The sequence below is a fragment of the Toxorhynchites rutilus genome, chromosome 2, assembly GCF_029784135.1.
Source record: "Toxorhynchites rutilus septentrionalis strain SRP chromosome 2, ASM2978413v1, whole genome shotgun sequence".
Lineage (NCBI taxonomy): Eukaryota > Metazoa > Arthropoda > Insecta > Diptera > Culicidae > Toxorhynchites > Toxorhynchites rutilus.
Window position 1 is genome coordinate 55,662,736 of NC_073745.1, and position 16,640 is coordinate 55,679,375.

The 16,640-nt window shown below is 39.2% G+C and overlaps 1 protein-coding gene across 1 annotated transcript; it reads right to left on the minus strand.

Moving 5' to 3' along the window:
• Positions 1 to 11,510, minus strand: LOC129769831 (syntaxin-12). The gene is made up of 5 exons (XM_055772315.1): positions 11,321 to 11,510; positions 10,058 to 10,366; positions 9,825 to 9,990; positions 780 to 1,056; positions 1 to 720 (listed from the first exon to the last, which is right to left on the minus strand). Exons 2-5 carry the CDS (start codon positions 10,315 to 10,317, stop codon positions 542 to 544), a joined length of 882 nt encoding a protein of 293 aa, XP_055628290.1. The 5' UTR covers positions 10,318 to 10,366; positions 11,321 to 11,510; the 3' UTR covers positions 1 to 541.
• Positions 11,511 to 16,640: the final 5,130 nt, after the last annotated feature.

Consider the following 16,640-nt stretch of genomic DNA (forward strand, 5'->3'; position numbering starts at 1 on the left):
TGAATTTGTTTTGGTTCTATGATCTATATTTCTCGATCTGTTCACTATTATAACTCATACTAAAGATAACTGTTTGATTTCCACTGATATATGGGGTCCATTTCGTTTCGTTCTTGTATCATAACACAGACTTTCATGTCTGCTACAGATTCCCCTCAAATTTATTCATTGACTGTCGGGTGCAAATCCTAACCGCCAGCTGAAGTAAACCCTTTTTAAATATGATCTAATCCATACAATTGATTGGATTTATATGTTCACTAGCCTAAGAAAATTTAAAGGCAAACTTATTGAGATAACAAATCTTTTCTTTCATTCAGATACCGTACGAGTGCAACAGAACTTATAATTATTTTGTATTCGCTCATGGTTATGTATAACATTTCAGCGTTTCGAATTTCTGTTACATTGATATAGCGAATGAATGTGTTCGCTGTTGGAAGAATGATTAAAACAATCGTTATAAATAAAGATATATAAACTTAAACAAAAAAGGAGATGAATGAAAACAGAGAAAATGGCATTCCCAAGGGGGTGCCATTTAGCTTTTAAGTTTGGAAACGATTATTCCCGTGACTATAATTCCTAATATCACAGCGATCAACAGAAGAATGAGTACCTTACGGCGGTACTTATTCTGGCTTTCGGCGGCTTTGGCCAATTCCGATCGGCCGGATTCCACATTTGCGACAGTCGTCTCGATAGTGTTTTCGATTGTATCTGAAAGTAGCATTCTCATTGAAAGCTATCACAAGATAGAGCACATAGAGTCCTCTCACCAATAACTTCGGCCTGCTGATAGGTGAGACCGCTCAGCTCCTTCATGATCTGGTTCACGTCCAGTACATCGGCCTCGATTTGGCGGAATCGTTGCTCCCGTTCGAGCAGCATATCCTGCTCGAACTCGAGACTTTGCTGTATCTGTTGCTGCTGCTGTTGGAGAAGTTGGCGATCCTGGTTGTTTGCGGTGTCGCCATAGCCAAGCGAGTCACGACTGATATCGTCCTGTTGGGAGACGTTCACCAGCAGAATCTGCTTCATTTTTGCGGCGATAACCTAGGGGATAAACGGAGAATAAACCGGTAGTCGAAACAAAGTTTATGATAAATGTTAATTTTCTATGTGTTCGCTGTTGATCTTCGGGTGGACTTGATTTCTCAAACGGCGACAGAACCGATCAATGAAAAACACTCCTCCAAAATTTGTGCTAAGATTGTTCTGTTAGCTAAAAGATTGCTCGTTTCAACAGAATCCAATCACTAAGATCCATCTGCATAACACTTTGAGTCCCAAAACTCTTCCACGGTCAAACAAATACAAACTATCGTACTGCAATGGCTTCCGGATAGGTACCCATTTTTTCCACTACTATCCGTATCATCACTACTCAAGACAAACATATTTTGACGTAGGACTACGTCTAACCGGAAGATATAGGGGGTGAAATGAAAATCTAGGCACTGAACAAGTAGGAAAAAATGCAAGATTTGGAACGCTTATAACTCGAGCATTTCTCAATAGATCGCAAAGGTTTTTGCATCAATTGATAGGAAATATATCTACGCATCTATCATAACGAATAACATTTCATTTTTCTTGAGATAAATAATTGAATAATTGTGAAATATCAAGCATTGTCCAAATGCATTATGTGCCCATTTTTGATTGGTCCATTTTGTGCTCCTCAAATCGTACCGACCAAAACGGGCAACCAGAGCAGCAGCGAAATACAATGAAGCACGATTGGAAAGGAAAAAGAAAAAAAATGAACGAAACATTGGTCGCAGTCTCACACATGCGTAATTCTCGAGCCAACCAGTCAGCTTAAAAATCCCCGCTCCGCTGCCGAAACGATCATTCTCATTCAAACCGTACACCACATCGGTTCGCATCACAACACATCAACAAACCAACCCAAGCAGCCATGTCTGGACATGGTAAAGGAGGAAAAGTGAAGGGAAAGGCAAAATTCCGCTCGAACCATTTTGGACTGCAGTTTCCCGTAGGTGTATTCGCCAATTGCTCCGCAAGGGTAGCTAGGCCGAGCGCGTTATTACCAGTGCACCAGTCCACCTAGCCGCCGTTATAGAGTTCTTCGCCGGCTGCCGAAGTGATCGAGTTGGCTGGCAAAACTGCTTGCGCTTTGGTTCGGTGGGCATCAAGACAACAACAGGCGGACGCAAACGCAATCGCAATTCGGCAGCAGGTAGCAGAAGAAAAACGTTTGTTCTTCGTACAAACTGCTTTGGTGGCAAATCCAGAACAAGGCGGTAAAGAGGGCGTTCGAAATGGTTTTTTTCAAAACCACGAGTACTAAGTTTTCTAAATTGGAACCATTCCATAAAACAAGGCGCTTTTCAGGGCCATTAAACCTTCCAAAAAAGAGTTTAGGAAATACAGTTCAATGCTTTCTAAAACAATATCCAAAATAATAATAAAACACAAATTGATTTTTTCATAATTTGTTTGCCAGGATATGATGAGTATGTGAATTTGGCAGTTGTTCTGAGCTAATTGATAGTTGGGGAATTTCCTGATTATTCAATTTTCACCAATTCTTAAATTGTTTCCAGATTGAAAGTACAGTAATTTACAATTAGTTCGACATTTAGCTAATTGGACGGACATGTAATGCGACTTATTTAGTTGGACATTTTTGTAAACATAGAGATCCAAATTATGACCCCACATTGAAAGTCGACACTGTACCACTGTCATCGCAAATGTTCAATTACAGGTTAAAATCGCCTCCAATGCGACACTGAGTGGCGCTTCGGCACGTCGCATTGAATGTAATTTACTGTACAATATGTCACAAAGCTGGATGGGAAGAAATTTTCCAACTGTGAAAGCTGTGGCGAGTGGCAAACGCAATAGCTAAACAGGAAGGTTTAACCGAACAAGATGGGAATATCGAGTGATAACAAAAACACAACACCAAAGGTTCTTTTCAGAACCATCAACATATTCATAAAGAGTAAACAGTAAACTAATCCATTTTTCAGGTAGATAGGTAGGTATTCACGTAGGAGAAGAAAATAAAACAATATATTTAAAATATATATTTAACAAAAGCTGTCCCCTTTGTATAGTCCTACGTCACTCCGGTTATGTCCCCGACATTACCCACCCGTCTTTTTTACATTTCATGCAGTTGTGACGTGTTTTTCGAATCCTTTTGACTTAGAACTACGTCTTTCAGGAAGGGTGCCAAATCAGAAAACAGGTCTCGTTTTTATGAAATAAAGTTAACGTTAATAACTATTTTCACTGTGAACGAATTCTCATGATTTACATACCAATCGAATCGGAAATTCTCTAAGATTTGTTTGACATGCTATACATTACAATTCGCTAATCTCTAAACGGTTTAAATACATGAAAACTGGAAGAACTTCCTTTTTTCCCATATATCTGTTCTGCCGATTTGTGTACTAACCCTGTCCGTATTTCGAATGCTTATAACTCGAACATTTCTTAACAGATCGGAAAGATTTTTACATGAATTGACAGAAAATATTGCTACGCGTCTATCACAATTAATAAAAAAAATATTTTTCATGAGATGAACAATAATGAATAACTTTAAAATGTCAAGCGTTATTTAAACGCCTTAACTGCCAAGCTTTGATTGGCCCGATTTACGGTCTCCCCAACACAGACTTCTAAATCGATGTACCTATGGAAATTCTCTCTTCAAATATACATGCAAGTAAGGGTATTTTTGTTCCCACCGAGCTGTGTTTCCCTAACACGGACTTCAAAATTAATGTGCCTGGGGGAATCCGCTTTGCAAATACATTGTCGGGGATATTTTTGACGTAGAACTACGACTTTCATTAAGGGTGCCAAATCAGAAAACAGGTCACGTTTTTCTAAAATAAAGTTAACGTTAATAACTATTTTTGCCGCGAACGGATTTTGACGATCCGATCCAAACGAATCGGAAATTCACTAAGATTTGTTTGATGGTTAAAATTCATGAAAACTGTAAGCGTTTTCATTTAAAGTCTCCGTGATCAAAGGAAAAGAAGAAGAATGAAGGGGAATATTCCCCTAGAGTATAAACGCTGAGGCAAACTTTCATTCTTCGTGAGGACACCGACTGAACAACATCGTTGCTGGGCGAGCTGGACGGTGAGGGATCGATTGCCTTTCTCAAGGTAATGGAGGTGGAGGAATAATACGAGAAAAAAGTAAAGCTTTCCGAGGGCCTTTTTGAAGGTTAGAGACGAATGAACTGAAGAAGTTTGAAGTCTCACATGTCTTCGTTTCGGATTGAGCTGTGGACGCGACCAAAATACTCACTCGCTGATGTCTCTAATATTGCAATCATCGCATCGCATGACGGTAGCAAAACTCTCTCAACAAAGGATGACAGCCAAGCTGATCTAGACCGGCAATATTAACAAAAAGGGATTCTGTTGAGAAAAGCACAAAACGGAGATAAGTGTGTGTATATTGAATTGCTTCAAGCCATCGATATATGGATATTTGTGTGCGTACGTAAGGTTCTATGGTGAAGCAGTTGTTAAGGTTGTACACCAAAAAATAAATACGTGGGAAACACCAAGTTATTCAATAAATTATAATAAGTTATTAATTTATTTGGGTTCGCGTGCCAGTTGCAAAACTCCCTTCAACTAGGATTGCACTTGCGCTAATCTTGATCGTAATGAAGCAATGCTACTCTTTTCGAGGTTGTTGAGATTATTTCGTTTATTTAGTCACCAAGAAAGTAAATGTCGTTCTGAAATTTTGTATGTAATTTGGTTTCGCTTGCCAGTAGCAAAACTTTCTCCACTAAGGATGATAGCTGCACTTATCTCGAGCATGTACTGTTCTGCGAGGAACAATGCAATATATTTGAATCATCAAACAATTATCGTCAAATGATTCTACAATAAAAAACTATGAATGGATTATACCTATGATATAACCGCAAGGTTGACGTAGGACTGCCGTTGGCTTAGTAATCAATTGTATTTCTTCAATTAGCAATAATCCCACCTCGGATGTTCCTCATTGGGTACGATATCACCGCTGCGTAGAGCTATCTTTTGTGTGTATTGATTAAATTATTGATTAAACTAGTGAATGAATGAAACTATAACGAATTCAAATCCCAATTTAAGTCAATTCATGCATTATAGTAGTAGTTATCGCAGCAAATAGTTATCAACATTTTGCCTAATCATCAAACGGTATGCGTAGAAGTTCAGTGAGCTGCCGACATGAAGAGATATCTTCTAATGCAATCTTGAATAATCGAGCTAAAGCGTTGCATTTGTACCCGCTTTTGTAGACCGTGATAGCAAAACGAATTCCGAATGCATGGGGGTATAAAAGTATTTCCGACATGAATGTATCTGCAATGCCGATTTTCCCAAGTTCTTGGTTTCGGAATCTGTATTAGGGAAAATCATTCCGGTTTGCAAAAATGCCAGCGAGTACAAAAGTACCCGTAGTTTGCATCTATTTTTCAATGCCAATTTCCCCAGGCTCCATGGATTTGAAATCTGTGTTAGGGAAACATTCTGATTTCCAGAAACGCAAGCAAGTACAAAAATACCCGCAGCTTGCATCTATTTTGCAAGCCGACTTCCTCAGGCTCCATGGTTTTGAAATTTGTGTTTGGGAAACATTCCGACTTTCAGAAACGCAAACGAGTACAAAAGTACCCGCAGCTCGCATCTGTTTTCAATGCCGACTTTCCCAGGCTTCATGATTTTGAAGTTTGTGTTAGGGAAACATTCCGATTTCGGAAACGCAAACGAGTACAAAAGCACCCACTGCTTGCATCTAATTTGCTATGCCAATTACCTCTAGCTCCATTGGTTGGAAAACATTCAAATTTCCAGAAACGCAAGCGAGTATAAAAGTATCCGCAGCTTGCATTTATTTTGCAATGTCGATTTCCCCAGGCTTCGTGGTTTCGAAATCTGGTTTAGGGAAACATTCTGATTTGCAGAAACGCGAACGAGTACAAAAGTACCCGCAGCTTGCATCTAATTTGCAACATCCATCCATTCCGGCGATCGTACCTCAATCGTTGCGCAATCATAACTGAGTGGATTTCCGAGCGGCACTCGCTTATATATCGATTGGTGTGATTTCAATAGCCTATTTTGAAAGCAATTTTATGACTATTGAAACAAGTTTTTGGATCAGAAAGTAATAAGCATATAACGCGTAGACATTTTATCTTTCGAATGAAGTGTTTATCATACCATTTTGTTCAGTTGTTCAGGAGCTATGACCGCTCAAAATCTCGTTCTCTGGCGTGCTTTCGTTTTCAAAACTTTGAACTTACACCCCAGTATAGAAATGAAAGACGTATAAAATATTTCAGAGCGATAAAACTGGTAGAATGGTTATTACAAAAATTTCGTAGCATTATAAAATATTATCCGCAGTTATAAACAAGCGACTTGAATTAAACTACAGCGTTGTTCTACGTCAACAATGCGGTCGTGTCTTGAACGCAACGTCCTATATATTTTTTTTGGGTTGAGTACTTTTGTACTCGCTTGTCGTTGTGCAGACCGGAATATGTTTTCCTAAAACGTACTTTTAAACTGAGAAGCCTGGGAAAATCGTCATTTCAGATACTAGAGGTGAATGAACTTTCGCGGTTCGAGAACTACGTAAACATGAGATGTGCAATAATTTCAGAGGGAAATGTAAAATACAATGATGGTTTGACAATTCTTCCGTTCACATATTTTGGTAGTCCTAAGCATCATATCAAACGTAAAAGGACGTTCATCAGATTGATTTGTAACGAAGAACATAATCTATTACAAAAATATCGATGCATTCTAAAATAATATTCTAAGTTGTAAATATAATATAATTGTGTAGTTCTAAGTCGAAAATATGCGGTCGGGTCCTAGGTACAACTCCTTACACCTTTTTTCGAAGAGCAGAATGTATGTCGACCTTCAAGATAGTTACCAGATGATTGTGATTCTTGAATCTGGAATCTCAAGTCGTAGTTTGATGTTTTTTGAGAATAATTGGTTTATTGGGCTAAAGTCAAAATAGCGATATAGTGTAATCGACAAATTTTTGATCTTATTAATATACGGATCCTTGGTGCATCCTTGGCCGAGTGTTAGCATCACACCGGAGGTTCGGGCTCGATACCCGTTCTGGTCGGAGGTGCTTTTCGTCAAAAAAATTTCCTCCGACTTGCACTGTGGTCACGCGTATTTTAGAGCTTGCCACTCCAGAATGCATTCGAGGCGTGTTATTCGGCATAGAAATCTCAAGTAAGTACTAGTAAAAATGACGCAAGTAATACTACACCCAAACTACCGTTAGCTGAAAACATTCCATCTTTGGCAGAAATAATGCCATTTCGCGTGCTGGAGGGTCAAATGCGCAAATAATGAGGTATTTTAAAGGCTCAAAAAAGGGGTATGTATACGAGCACACATCTCTTTCTTTTTTTTCTTTTTTTCTTTCTTTTTTTTCTCATTTTATTTGGGATTGTAACAAAAAAGTCCATACGACGTCAATGGGGATTGAACTAAGGCCGGCTGGAATGCAAAGCTATTTCACACGACCACGCTATACAAAAGCGTGATAATATTACACCTCATCATAAAATGAAGTTGGAAAGTGTTCTCTAAGAGGATAAAGAAGAACATGAACGAGAATATATCTTTCTCTGTCGGGGCCGTGTATTTGACAAACTATACGAAAAGCTTTCATATGCTTTCATTTAAATGTGTTTCCTGTTTCGCTCGCTCATATTGGCTCTACCATATATTAGGCTGTCAAAAAAGTCCTGCGGTATTTCCGCGAGGTGTCGTTGTAAGCGCGTAGTTCTAGTTGTATTCATTGTATCGAGTCATACTATAGCTTGTTGGAAAGGTATTTTTGCGCGCTATAATATAGTCCTTGACAGTGTTTTGTTTGGTTAAGTCATTCGTGAGTTATAGTGTCGCAAATATGGAGCAAAATAAAGAGAAAATCCGACATATTTTACAGTACTACTATGACAAAGGCAAAAATGCATCTCAAGCTGCCAATAAAATTTGTGCAGTTTATGGACCCGATACAGTTTCCATTTCCACCGCACAACGATGGTTTCAACGTTTTCGTTCTGGTGTAGAGGTCGTCGAAGATGCGCCACGCTCCGGAAGGCTTGTCGTCGAAAATTGCGACAAAATCGCTGAATTAGCCGAGAAAGACCGGCATAGTAGCAGCCGTAGCATCGGTCAAGAGCTGGGGATAAGTCATCAAACCGTTATTAACCATTTGAAGAAGCTTGGATTCACAAAAAAGCTCGATGTATGGGTGCCACACACGTTGACGCAAAAAAACATTTTTGACCGTATCGACGCATGTGAATCGCTGCTGAATCGCAACAAAATCGACCCGTTTCTGAAGCGGATGGTGACTGGCGATGAAAAGTGGGTCACTTACGACAACGTGAAGCGCAAACGGTCGTGGTCGAAGCCCGCTGAAGCGGCTCAGACGGTGGCCAAGCCCAGGAAGGTTCTGCTGTGTGTTTGGTGGGATTGTCAAGGAATAATCTATTATAAGCTGCTTCCCTATGGCCAAACTCTCAATTCCAATGTACTGCCAACAACTGGACCGCTTGAAGGTAGCACTCATGAAGAAGAGGCCATCTTTGATAAACAGAGGCCGCATTGTCTTCCATCAGGACAACGCCAGGCCACACACTTCTTTGGTGACGCGCCAGAAGCTCCGGGAGCTCAGATGGGAGGTTCTTTCGCATTCGCCGTATAGTCCGGACCTTGCACCAAGTGACTACCACCTGTTTTTGTCCATGGCGAACGAGCTAGGTAGTCAGAAGTTAGCCACAAAAGAGGCCTGTGAAAATTGGCTATCCGAGTTTTTTGCCAATAAGGAAGCGAGCTTCTATAACAGGGGTATTATGAAGTTGGCATCTCGTTGGGAACAAGTCATCGAACAAAACGAACAAAAATTTTATGAACAAATGAAAATTCAAAAAAAAAATACCGCAGGACTTTTTTGACAGCCTAATATATTATACAAATGATATAAGTGTATTGGGGAGTAGAACATTTTCTGTTATTATTCAGCTCATTTAATGTAATAAATTGGGATGCCATAACATGTGCTAAAAATTAACTTTGGGTGTACAATGAGACGGCGAAGCTCCTCTAGGAACGTTAGTGACATTTAAGAAGTAATATACGGACATTTGTCGAAGACGTCAACTTTCTATCTATTATAGTTTCTGGACTATATGGTATTTTTGTCTGGAGACTCCTGGAAAAATAATGTTTTACTGGTAACATTTTTGTTCGTAAATTCTCATGTTCGACATGTTCTTGATACGTCTCTAAATTGAAAAAAATTTGCAGAACATGTCAATCGCGATATTATACACACGAATATTACAGTTCAATTGCCGGCAATCTTTGAACATTCCAGTTGAGCAAGACACTACAGTTACTCCACTCTTCTGGATCATCACAGGGCGGAACTTATCATTCCCCGATGATTTGACAGGATCAAATGAATTTAATGCCCATTCGTGGCGTGTCGTTTTTTTACCTGAGACCGGTAATGATCCTGCGAACTGAACTTGCATAATTAAACTCAAGGTCTCCGATGCATTAGAAGTGCACTTTCCGTTCACATTTTTGAAAGTACCTAAACCATTAGAATGATCATTTGCCAAAACTTTTTGTAATCTTGCCCCACCCATGCTTCACGGAGCATCCTTTTTCATGTGAAACTTTACCTATAATAAATTCCTCTAATTTTGACGCTGTAAGCAACTATAGAAAAGACATGTTAAAAAGTAGAATCCCTCTCACCTGTTGGCTCTTGGAGTACATTTGAAGCACATGCTTGAAATCTGAAGTAAGTTTCTCAACTTGCAACTTTTGTTGCTTATCACCTCGTCGCACAACAACCGTGAGCCTCTGCAGATCCTTGCTTGTCGTCGAAACCCTTTGGTTTGTCCCGGTTTGCATCTCGTGACTGAAAGATCAGAGGTGCCAACTGCAGTTAATGAATACTTTCAGACGCATTCCATCAGCAAACTTACACCTTGTCCCGAAGCGATTGATTATCCTTTGTCGTGCCGACGGTTCGGTTTGCCTTCTCCAGAAACTGCCAACTCTGCTTCACGAAGATTGTGTTGGCCGCAATTGACTCGCTCAGCGAGATAAATTCAGTCGGGCTGAAGCCGCCCGAGTTCCCCGCGTCCATCGCCACGGCTGTTACGGTACTGCTACTGGTCGCCCCGTAATCGCGTGGTCCTGCGCCACTTCCACCCTGGGAGAGGCCCGTGTCTTCGCGTGACATCAGTTGGTGATGCTCGGGGAAAATCTACAGCCTGGCACGGCGAATGTACCTGCACAAAAAGCAATCAAGATTAGCAAGACTGCCCGAAATTTATGCTGTTCTTAGGAACAATATGTGTCATAATCAGAATGCGGAAATTCTATACCTAATCACGCTTTTGGTTAAGTGATTGACTCAGCATCAAATAATCTGGCTGATAACGCAAACGCATTTCTCGACATCAACAACATCCCGAAATAGGAGATAATACTTTATCAACACTTATTAACTCGCTTCCGGGAGATAAACAGAGAAGAGGCTCGCTATGAATGGGTTATATCGCTAACATATTCCAGCATATGGTTAGACGGAGCTTGATTTGTGAAATTGGTTCTTGCAAAAGTAATGTTGCGTTAACATTGATGCATTTTGACGGCGCCAGTGGTTGTATGGTTAGCGTAACAGCCTCACAATCCGATCGGCCTGGGTTCAATCCCAGCTGGCGTCGTTGGGATTTTCTGAGGCGAAAAATCTCTGGTTACGTCTTCCTTCGGAGCGGAAGTAAAAGAAGTTGGCCCGGCTCATGAGTTGTTGAGTCTGATAGGTAGGAACAGGTGGAGTCGCCTCCCTGATGTCGGTGATTGGCACTAAAGTGGCGGAAATAGGCCGACGAAAAATAAGCGAAGATAAAAAAAAAAAAAACATTGATGCAATCACATGCACAGTTCGATAATTTCTGCTGGTCGATCAATTAGCAACAAGAATAAAGCCATATTATTGCGTGGAATCACACGTCGAAATTTGATATGCCTCAAAAAATCTCGAGGAATAAGAAATTAACCGAAACTACCACCCATCATTGCATTAACTTTGTGATCCGAGATAAAATAAATTTACATTGTTGCCTTATTGATGAACTGACATAGTTCCGCTGAAAAACAATGACTCAGGCATTACCCTACGAATTTGCCTTGCTGCGTCTCTAAATCGTGGTTTAAATCCATCCATTTGCACCAACACTTACCAATTATTAGCAATTCGTTGCTGCTAAGGAATTTTTGATATCAGAAGTTCACCAAAGTTTACTGGAAGAATCGCGCAATTGGCTGGGTGTAATATTACTAGCCATACAATGTCCACCCAAATAGATCAGTTGTATCGTCCTTTGCTATTGCCGTTGTGTTCACGACTTGTGAACGGTGCAGCCCAGCTGCTGCGACATAACAACAACCATCTCTCTCTGTTTTTTTGTTTACTTCTGTTTATGTTTTGCTATCGCTGTCAGAGTGGGACAGTGCTGGCAACCTGAATTCTGATATACTGTAGACCAGGGGTTCTCAAACTATTTTGGGCAAGAGACCCCTTCTCCAGAATGACGTGATACCTCAGACCCATAGTCAAAATTATACAATCATAAGAAATACTTAACAATTGAAAAACTCTGCTGTTCATTAAATCTTTATAAGACCGTGGAAACTAGACAAGGAATCGACTCAAACTTCAGAGAATAAAATCCTGACATGAGGAAGAACACATATTTACGTTTGATAAAAAATAACCTATTGAAACAGTTGAACAAAATGGTGGCAATATAGTTGCGACTGCCTGTTAACCCCAAAAACACTGTCGCTGCCTTGTAAGCTAACTTAAATGCGCATTTGGTTATGTGAAAATTAAAACAATATTTCTAGTGCAGCGAAAAAAAATACATTTTCTGAATATAAAAGACTCTAAAATCGGAAATTATCGGAAATTTTTAGTAGTTCTAACAAAATTTTAGTATTACCAGATACCCTTAGGAGTATTTGGTTAAGCAAAATATAAAATATTCAAATAATATTCCAAGCGCGGCGAAAGAAATAAAGATTGTGGATGATACGGCCACATAATCCTTATAAAGGGTTAAGTTACTTGATAACATTCTCTCAACGAAATTCAACATAATAAATAGACATTAAATTCGGTGAATATCAATTGTAACTAACAATTATTAATACAAATTACTCACAATAACAAATTGCTTGCAAATACTTAATTCGGTTCAATATTGGTGAGTTGAACCCCTCAATCTCCACGTTCTTTGATTTTTAAACGGAAACAAAGAAAATCGATCATTTTTAACGTTTCGGTAATAAGTTTTCTGGAGTCATTTGAAAAATAAAATAGAAAAATATTGAAACATGTTTTGGATGTTTCTAATCAATTACTTTTTCATAAACAGCAGAAAAGTATGGTTACGATACCCGCGTAGGTAACTGAGTATTTTGTAAATTCTTTTTCAATCACTTTACTTTAGTTCACTTTATTTAGCTATATACTCATTTTGTTATCTCTTGAATTAAATTAATAGGTAAGTGTATTATCATTCAAGCTCCAATGAAGCTTCACAAAGCGTTCTCACAATATGCACAAAGAAAACTGTACAGTAGTAAGCTTGCTATGCATGGATTTTGACTTAGGATTACGTCTACATTTCTGTACCGGTCTGTAAGTTAAAAGCTTCAAAAACAAGAGGTTACATCGGAGGTGCAGGTTTTGAGTGTTCATAACTCTTTGCCGGGTGAACGAAGTGATATGATAATCGCTTCATTCGAATGTCAGATTTTCAGAACTTTGGACCTAAGCGCAAGCTTGTACAGTGAAATATTTGGAGTAGGATTGCGCGATCGTTTTCTTCTTTCGATTTTTCCGATTTCACAATTCATTGATTTCAATCTCGCCACATTACAAAATGAGTTCTGACAAGATCAGAACTTGCGACAGCTACTAAGGGTTGTTGATGAGTTACTAATGATTCATTTTCAAATAATTTTTTTAATTAAATGATTCCATGATGGTACACTCTCTGGAGAACACTTTTTTCGAAGATCTAATTTTTTGTGTTCTTGGTTTTTAAATAGGACCATGAATCATTTTTCCATGTTTAACCAAAAGACGATACCCATATAACATAAATAGATAAATTGGAAAAATGCTTCCGATTTTTTGAAGATCGACTCGGCAAAGAACGATTCTTTTGTGCCGATTTAATCAGTGAATCGATCCCTACGCCGTTTAGAAAATCGATTTGTCGAGATCGATGTTTTTGCAAAGATCGCCCAATCCTAATTTGGAGCATGCTTGGACTTGAAATTGATCATGACTGCCTTCTGTTAAATCGAGTATATATATATCAAGCACTAGTCAAAACTGAAAGCCTTTTAACAGTTCGGCTGAAAAGATCATAAGGTTGACGTCTAGATAGCGCCTCTTGCAAAAATCTACTTGACTATCACAAAGCACCTTCTTTCAATGGATACGTATCAAAATTTGACAGCAATCGGTCGATTGGTTCGTGAGTTACAGCATTGAGAGTGAAGCAACTTTCGTTATTGTGAAAAAAACGGAAAAATCCGAATTTCGTGTGTAATAGCATGAATTGGGCTCTAAATTGCTGCCGCATCCACCGTATTCCCCAGATCTGGCCCCAGCGACTGTTTTCCGTTCGCAGACCTGAAGAGAATGCTCGTTGGCAAGAAATTTAAGACGATGATGGAGTGATTACCGAAACTGAGGCCTATTTTGGAAAAACCGAAAATATATCGTAGAATTTCCATCTTTGAAGTTTTGGCCAAAGGGAATAAAATTGACTCATTTCTCAAACAGATAGTGGCTAGGAATGAAAAATGGATTACACTAAACCTACCACGAGGGGTCAAATGACCCATTTTAAATTTTGAATCAAATTTTCTTGATAATAACATCGTCACAACATCATTTGCCTACACTACTTTTTCTAAAACATACATCGAATGTATTTTTCAGTACATATATTTCCCAATTAAAATAATAACAAGAGAGGTTATTATTTTAACTGAGAAATATATGTTATCTGCCCTAACTACCGCAACGGGTCATTTGACCCTTGCAAACATTTATGTGATATCAGAAAGATTTGTGTGTGTGGTTGTTATACCATTGCATTACACATTTTTTCTGCTTTATATATTTTGTTGTATTTGTGAATGAATAGTGAATGAACAGAACTAAATGTTTTGCTGACTATCCAAGCGAGCAAACAGTAACCATTCCAAGTTACAGTGCTATTTAGCGTGTCAAAAATTGTAATTTCTATATTTTGCTGATAATTGTTATCACAAAACGTCGAAATATACAGGAGAAAATGGTATGCCATGTCCCTCAACAAAACTATATGAATCGAGTCATTATTCGCTAACTATGTATTGACTCGCTGTGGTAGGAATAGGTATACATGAAACATCGGTAGGCTTAGTGTTAAAGAGAATCACTTTTTATGAGTTTCTTCCGTGTGGCCAAACACTAAATTTAGATCTCTACTATCAACAACTGGACTATTCCAAGCTAGCGATTGGCCAGACATGACCAAAATTGGCCAACAGAAAAAGTATTTTGTTTTGTTTTGTGTTTTGTATCTCAAATAAAGTTTTGAATTTAACGCGAAATAATGGATTACTTTTTTCCCCAGCCTAATATATTCTATTAAAATATTAGTCATTCTTATAATAAGTAAACTTACAAGAATCGCGTAATACAACTTAGACAGTATCTTGAAAGTTTCAAATGCGAACATGTGTTAATTAATAGGGGTTGATTTTCAAATCTCGTCGACCCCCAAAATCTGTTTTCTTTTGTGTCGACCCCTGGGAAACCGAGATCAACCCCAAGGGGTCGATATCGACCACTTTGAGAAACCCTGCTGTAGACGATTAATTTCATTTTGACGTAGGCCTATTTTTCAGTTGATGTGCCAAGACCGAAAGTAGAATTTTTCTTTATTGGTATTTATTTGAAGAAGAGGGTATAATTGAAGGAAAAAACTCCAGAAAATATGTTATCTTCGTTTTCATTCAGTTTTAAGAGTCTGAATTAGAGCCTCCCCAAAACAGAGTAATTTGTTGGTCGATTTTTCTAATATGGCTGAGGGCGGAAAGGACCCCCCGTTGACGCCATTGAATATTTCTGATACCGAACCTCTTCCTGAAGAGCAGAAAAATGAAACAGAAATTGAGGTAGAAAATTCTGTTTACGAAGTTGATAGTTCCGAAGATGAGGAAATCGACGAGAACCAGGTTTTTCGTCCTAAATAATACCCTGAAGGTTCCAAAAGCCCATTCATTGTGTACTGTAGACGAAAATCCAAACCTCTCAATGTCATTCGCATCTCAAGGGAACTAACTCATCATTTTTCTGACGTTACCGAGATTACACGGATGGGGCCAGACAAACTACGAGTTGTTGTCTCAAGCAGGACCCATGCGAACAAAATAACGCACTGCGACCTCTTTGCGATTGAGTATCGCGTATACGCACCCTTTTGCAACGTCGAAATAGACGGCGTAATAAGTGTATGACCCGAAAAGAAGATTTTTGCATGCGATCGACTGAAATCTGTGTCACAAAATAATGACAAAAGAGTTCTCAATCGGACAAATTCTTTTCGTGTGACTTTTGAGGGTTCCGCTCTTCCAAACTACCTTGCAATAGGTGAACTTCGTTTACCTGTTCGGTTGTTTGTACCCCGGGTAATGAAATGCAACAAATGTATGCAACTTGGTCGCCTACTGTTGCAATAAAAAACGTTGCGCAGATTGTGGAGAGAGCCATGATGAGAATCCTTACGCGAAGGAGCACAAGTGTCTTCATTGCGGCGGGACTTCTCATGATCTTACTCAATGCCTGGTGTACATATAACGAGGGGAAAAATCAAGCGTTTCATAAAAGAACGTTCCAAGCGGACTTATGCAGAAGAGTTCCGTGGCAACGACACAGGACAATCCCTACTCCATTCTAGAGAACGACGAGCCTGTTGTTGACGCTCCCAATGCCGGATGTTCCGGTACATCGCAGGGTGCCATCAAGAAAAAAAATTACTTCTTTTTCATCACTTCCCAGAAAGAAGACCGAATCTTCCCATGTTGGAATGAAACCTCGAACAAACGTGCTGAGAATAGAACGAAGCAAGTACCTCCTGGGGTGACATTGCACATTTCGAAACGAGTGATTTTTGTTCGTTTCGACCATTTTGACATGCCTTTGACCAGCTTTGTTTACGAACCCAAAAATCTTACATTTCTCTACGAGACAAATTTTGCTCTAAATCTTGTAGACCGAAAATATGAACTTAAAAAATATACATAATAGTAAAACCATTTCGATTTGAGTTCGAATTTTCTCGAAACGAGTTACTCGTTTCGAAATGCACAATGCCACCCCTGGTTTACGTGGTCCTGCTGTCAACCAGGGGTCCTCAGCACTTCCCGGAACAACAACGAACACGTCTGTTCCATTTTCGCGGTCGAAGCAACAGCCACTACCTGGCTTGC